The 6,055-nt window shown below is 64.8% G+C and overlaps 1 protein-coding gene across 4 annotated transcripts in view; it reads left to right on the forward strand.

The window, feature by feature from the left end:
* Nucleotides 1-2,916, forward strand: part of INF2 (inverted formin 2) — a 29,160-nt gene extending 26,244 nt beyond the window's left edge. For all 4 annotated transcript variants that reach the window (XM_036842793.1, XM_036842794.1, XM_036842796.1 and 1 more), the window contains one exon: nt 1,916-2,916. Coding sequence is in view for 1 of the 4 variants with exons in the window: in XM_036842794.1 (XP_036698689.1) it covers nt 1,916-1,944 (29 nt within the window). In the remaining 3 variants the exon portion in view is untranslated. The remainder of the gene's footprint in view (nt 1-1,915) is intronic.
* Nucleotides 2,917-6,055: the final 3,139 nt, after the last annotated feature.

A 6,055-nucleotide genomic window follows, 5' to 3' on the forward strand; every position in this document is an offset into this window, starting at 1 on the left:
GGGCTCAGCCTTCCCCCTGCGCTCCGGGGGTTTGCCCCCTGGGGGTTCTGAGCTGGGCTCTCTGCTGTCACGAGGGCACCCGCCTGTCCCTCAGGGCCAGGATTTGTCCTTGCAGCCCCAGCTGCTGGCCCTAGGCGTGGGGGACGTTGGAGGGTGCAGTCTGTGGGTTTGGGACAGCGACCGTGTGTGGCCACTGTCTGGTGAGAGGTCGCTGCGCCCAGAGCAGGGTCTGCGCTCCCCGAGTTCCCCCCCACCCCACCCCCGGCCAGGCCTGGGGCTCCCAGTCTGCAGGCTCGTGGGCCCCGTCATCCAGTATTAGGACGGGAGGAAGAACCCCTACCCTCCTCGTCTCCCCAACTTCTCATTTGGAGAAGAACTTCAACTGGACAGAAAATTTGCAAGGAGGTCCCAGTGAACACCACCTACCCTGTACCCTGAAATTACAAAAATGTGGAAAACATAGGAGAATTGCTGACATCTGCTGCATTGCTCCCCCCACCCCCCACAGCTTTACGGACCGATTTGAGAGTTGCTTATAGCCATCAGGATACTTTGTGCCGGGGTTTGTCCCCGGGGCGCCCAGGTCAGGGCCGTTCTCCCGCACACCCGGACGCCGAGCTATCTTCACCTGCAGCCCCGGCCGGGGTGACCCCTGGCCCCAGTCTCCCTGTCGCAGTCGTTGCTTTGCTTTTCTGGAAACAAAGTCCTGCCCAGGACCACACGTCCAGCCCCTTTTGCATAACACCGAAGACACGAAGTCACTTTGGAGGTGTCCTGTTTGTCCCCCACCTGGGTCCAGGTTGCGTTTAAGGCAGGAATCCTACACCCATGACGTGAGTCCTCCCCCAGAGCATTGCAGGAGGGGCTCAGGGGCCCGTTTGTCCCGGTGTCGGTGGCATTGACGCCGACCCAGACGTGTTATGGTGGTGATTCTGGCAGAGCCCCGCTGCACAAGTACTGTTTTCACTCTGATTAGTAAGCAGCCGGTGGGTGATGGCCGGGGTGACGGCTCCCAGTTTGCACCAGCATTTCTGTTCTGTCGTGCCTTCCACAAACTTCTCTTCTGCCATCTTTCAATTGTGCAAGTGTCGAGTGTGGGTGGTCTGTTCCGTCCTCTGTCCTGTGCTGCGATGCTCCCGTGGCCACGGGAAGAGTGGGAGGAGTGGTGTCAGGTTGCCTCCGCCGGCTCCTGCGGTCCTTTCCTGGGTGCAGTGCCACCCCAGCTTCCTCTGCCCGCCCCGCCCCGGCCTGGGCCCGCCTGACTGTTCCTCCTGGGCCTGCAGTGGGGCTGGGACTGGGGCCACAGTGTGAGTGACTCTGATCCTCTGCTTCCGCCCCACTCGTTTTCCTGGCCCATCTCTTTTGAGCTCTGGTCCCCAGGCCCCACGCCGCCGCCTGGCTCCGGGGTGCCGTGGGCGCAGGGCACCTGGGGGGAACAGCCAGGCGAGGGCCCCCGGACTACAGAGCACGGAGGGCACTGGGTGGGCGCAGGGCCGGCAGGGGGCAGGAGCCATAGGTGTAGGGCCCGGTGCCCTGAGGACGGAGCTGCAGAAAGACACGGCAGGAGACGTCCACATGAGGGGCCGGTGGGGAAGTGACTGGGGCCTCCAGGGAGAGCTGGTGACAGTGGGGACCTGTGAGCGTAGACGGAGTGAGACTCGGGGAGACCCCGCCCGCCTGGTGATGAAACGTGCTTTGTGAAACCCAGTCTGGACAGGTGGACGAGCCATCTTGCCAGGGGTCAGCTGGCACCTGCTTCCTGTGTGAGCCTCGCTGCTCCAGAGAAAGGGCCTGCGGTCAGAGTGGACCTGGGGACACGCGGTGCAGCAGGAGCCTGGGGACCCGATGCGGGCCCCCTGCCACTGCCCACAGCAAGACTGCTCCTGACCGAGTTCTTTCCTCTCCCTCCCCGCAGGCCTCAGGCCCCGGCCCAGAACCAAGTGAGAGGACCCGCAGCAGGACCGCTGGACGTGCTGCCGAGCAGGGCTCCTCCGGGGCCAGGCTGGGACCGGCCCCCGGGAAACCAAAACTCTGTGCCTTACCCAGCCAGTGCCGCGGTCTCCCGGAGCCCTGGCAGGGGCTTGTGGCTGGGACCCCAATGGGCACTGGGGCCCGGCCCCCCTGGCGCCTTCCTGGCCCGCCTGAATGCCCCCAGCCCCTCGCGGTTTGCTTTCCAAACGCCGATGCCCAGCCCCAACCCCACACCGCATGCACCACGGCGCCCGCCCACAGCCTGCAGGGGGCAGGGTCAGGTGGCTGCGGGCCCGGGCACCGCTGAGCTTGTGACCTGGCACCCAGCTGCTTCTGGGGACAGGCCCTCACAGACCCCCTCCCCCTGAAGCTGCGGTTAGCCGGGGGGGGGGGGAGGGGGCTGGAGCCCCGGCGCCACAGCTCATCCCCCCAGCCCACTCAGTTGGTCTGAAGCAGTCGTGTTTAACTGAAATGGGATTGTTGATGGGTTTCTACAGTTCTGTGGTGGCCAAGTCGGGGATAGGTAGGTGGGTGAGAGGACCCCAGGGCCTTTGGGTAAAGGCAGGCTGTCTGGCAGTGCAGGGGAGGGCCAGCGTCCCTCTACTCAGCAGGGGGACACCCCATGGAGCTGACACCCATCCTAGCATCTCCAGCCCTGAGGTGGGGAGGGGTCTGCCCTTGTGGCCACAGCTGGGACCTGGTCCCCTCGTCGACAACATGACCCGCCCTGCGAACTGCTGCTCCCACCCCCAGACCCGGCTGGGCTGAGGGGAGGCCAGGGTCCAGGCCTAGGGGACCGGACAGATCTAGCCAGAGGGGCTGCCGCCTCTCGTCTCTGACCCCATGGGCCCCCTGCCTGCACTGCGCCCCCGCCCACCCCCCACCCCCCCACCCCCCCACCGTGTGCTGCTGAGATGGAGGAACTTTGGCCAATAAAGAGCAAAGCTTGCCCAGCACGTGACTACATTGTATTCAGAAACCATGGGTGAATGTGGTTTGATCACAATGGCTGTGATGATGTGGGTGGGTGGATGGATGGATGGATGATGGACAGACGGGTGGGTGGGTGGATGGATGGACAGATGGATGGATGATGGACAGACGCGTAGATGGAGGAAGGGAAGGACAGACGGGGGGAGCGAGAGGGTGGGTAGATGGGGGTATGGCTGCATTAGCACGTAGGCGGCTGTGTGCATGGCTGGACAGGTGGATGGATCGCGGGAGGGGTGGGCCTGAGGGGCCCTGCCTGCTCCCAGAGGGGCCCTGCCTGCTCCCACAGAGCCCTGAGAATAGGGGCAAGGGCAGGACAGTGGTGAGATGAGCACAGCTCTATAGGGCCGTAATTTACCGACATAAACCTCCCCTTCTGTGTGTGTGATTCAGCTACCTTTCCAGCAGATTTACAAGATGCTGCAATCATCACCGTGGTCCGCTTTTAGTATATTTCCATCATGCCCCCAAAGTCCCCGCACTCCCGATGTGGCAGCTCCCCCTTCCCCCAACCCCAGCAACCACTAAAGTGCCGTCTGTCACTACGGATTGGTTTTCCGTGGCTATTTCATGTAAGTGGGATCAGACAGTAAGTGGCCTTCTGTGACCGGCTTAGCATGTTTTGGAGATTTGGCCGGGCTGTAGTGTGTCAGGACTGCATTCTTTCGTGTGGCTGAAGAAGGTTCTGTGGCCAGACCACGTTTTGTTCACCCGTTCACTTGTCTGTGGACGTTCGGGTGGTCTCCCCGTGAGGCTTTGTGAGCGGCGCTGCCGTGAACACGTGTGTGCTGCCCGTGTGTTTTCATTTCTCGGGGATAGATTCCTAAAACGAGAGTGGCTGGGTCGTATGCCAAATTTATGTTCAACTTTTTAAGAAATTGCCAAACTGTTTCCCAAAGCGGCTGTACCAGTTTTCACTCCTGCCGGTGCACTGTTTCAAGTTCCAGGGGCACCTGTGTCCTGGGGCACCACATATGACGTGAGGTGAGGTCCCTTGATGTGTGGCCCCAGAGAGTGGGAACCCTAGGCAGCCGAGCCTGTGTGCTTCTGCAGGGGGTTGTTCTAATTTGGGCTGGGCCATGTGATTGGCAGGGCCCCAGCTGCTGGGCCTGGACAGGGCTGTTTATAGAAAAGCCTGACTCCCCCCAGGCCTGCTGGCTATTTATAGACCCGGGCTTGGGGGAGTTGGTGCCCCGGCCAGCGTCTGGCCCTGCAGAGCCCGTCTGAACCCCCATGGTGTCCCCTTGGCCCCCCTGAGCCTCCATCTCACACCTGCTGGCCCAGAGTCCCGGCCTCCCGCAGGAAGGGCTCGGAGCCAGCAGTCCCCGCCTGGGGCCTTCAGCACCACCCAGTGGTGGACAGAGGGAAGCATCACCACCGCCCCCCTTTGACGTGACTCCAGCAAATCCCTCTCCAGGGCTCCTGGTGGCCATCCTAAAGCCCAACTCCTGCATCCGGAGACAACAAAGAAATCTCCCAGAACTCCTTTGGTCCCTCCCGCTACAATCCCACCTCTTCCTTGTCGACACAGCCAGCCTCCCACGCCCTCACTCCCTGAAACACTCCGCCCCCCCTGGCCACAGCCCCCCCTTGCCAGCCCACGGTTCGCCCCATCCTCAGCCTCCTCAGCCCTCGGTGGCTTCAGAGCCTGGCACCCGGCCCTCCTGACCCTGCTCCAGCCGATTCCCAGGGCTGGCGGCCCACGGAAGGGCGGGGGGGGAGGGGTGCTGCCCACCCCCACTCCATCACTGTCATCCAGAGAGGCCTCACACCCTGCCTGTAACCCCTGGTGTCCCCATGTGAGAGAAGAGGGACTGGGGCACAGAGGGGTCACGAGACCTGCCTAGGGTCGGAGCCAGGGCTCTGGCCAGGAGCCCAGGGGACTGGAGGATGCGGGGCGGGGGGAAGGGGGGCGGAGGAGCAGGAGAGCAGTGCCGGGGCTTGAATCACTAACTCTCCAGGAGTCTGTGACAAGCCCAGGGTCCACTCCCTTGCTGCTGGGGAGTATCTGGCCCCCTGCCTCTGGCTCGGGAGCCCAGGGAGCTCAGTGGCCCTCTGAGCCCTGGGCAGAGGCCAGCGCACAGGCTCCAGGCCCCTCTGCACTGAGAGTCCCCCCAGGGAAGGAACCAGGGGCACTGGCTCCCAGCCCCGGGGCAGGGGCCTAACAGGACACTCCTACCCCCAGGGGCCCATCCCTCGCCCCTTCTCCGACCCGTAGGGCCAGTCATGTCCAAGCCCAAGTCCACTTAGGGTGTGTGTGTGTGTGGCAGGGTAGAGCGGGCGTTCACTCAGCTGGGAACACAGGAGCCCAGCAGACCATGGGGCGCCCTCTCTGGGCACCCAGTCCCTGCACAGCCTGGGGCAGGGAGGAGGTCTGGTGGGGCCTCTTTGACACCCCGGCCCAGCGCGGTTGGTGAGCACACTGGCCGCTCCAGTGCCCAACCAGGTGACCTGACAGCACCGTCCCTTCTCCTTGGACTCAGGGCCCTGAGACCCGCGGGCAGCCGGGCCCCTGGATTTAGCCCGCCTGTGATACCAGGGTGCCCAGTGCCAGACTCCGGGGCCCCTGCCCATGTGGGAGGGCGCGACAGGACGGGGGACGTTGGTGGGGGAAGACACTCTGTCCTCTCTCTGCGCCCACCAGAGGGCGCCCGCGCCAGTCTGGAGAACCCGGGTTCACCGCGGGGCAGGTGCGCACCCCGAACACCCCGAGTGGGGCGCAAAGACGCAGCTCCCCTTTGGCAAACCGCACTCCCGCCCTGGAGGGGACCCCCGCGGTTTCTGGAACGCCGAGGTCCTGGACCTAGCGGGGCCGGGGTGGGGGGAGAGGTGGGTCGCGGCGTCCAGGCCTCGCCTCGGGGAAGGCGAGCGCGATCGCCCCCAAGAGCATTCCCGGGGCTCCCCCGGCCTGGCCGCGTGGAGGGACCCCGGAGCGCGCCCTCGGGCCTTGCGCCCCCCAACCCCTGGCCGGGCCCGCGGCCCCACCCGGCTGCCGGGTGGTTGCGGAGGCGGGACCCGGCGGCCGGGAGGTCACGGCGGCGCGTCACGGCGCCCGAGAGCCCGCCCCCGGCCCCGCCCCCCGGCCCCCTCCCCC

The sequence above is a fragment of the Balaenoptera musculus genome, chromosome 2 (assembly GCF_009873245.2).
Source record: "Balaenoptera musculus isolate JJ_BM4_2016_0621 chromosome 2, mBalMus1.pri.v3, whole genome shotgun sequence".
NCBI lineage: Eukaryota > Metazoa > Chordata > Mammalia > Artiodactyla > Balaenopteridae > Balaenoptera > Balaenoptera musculus.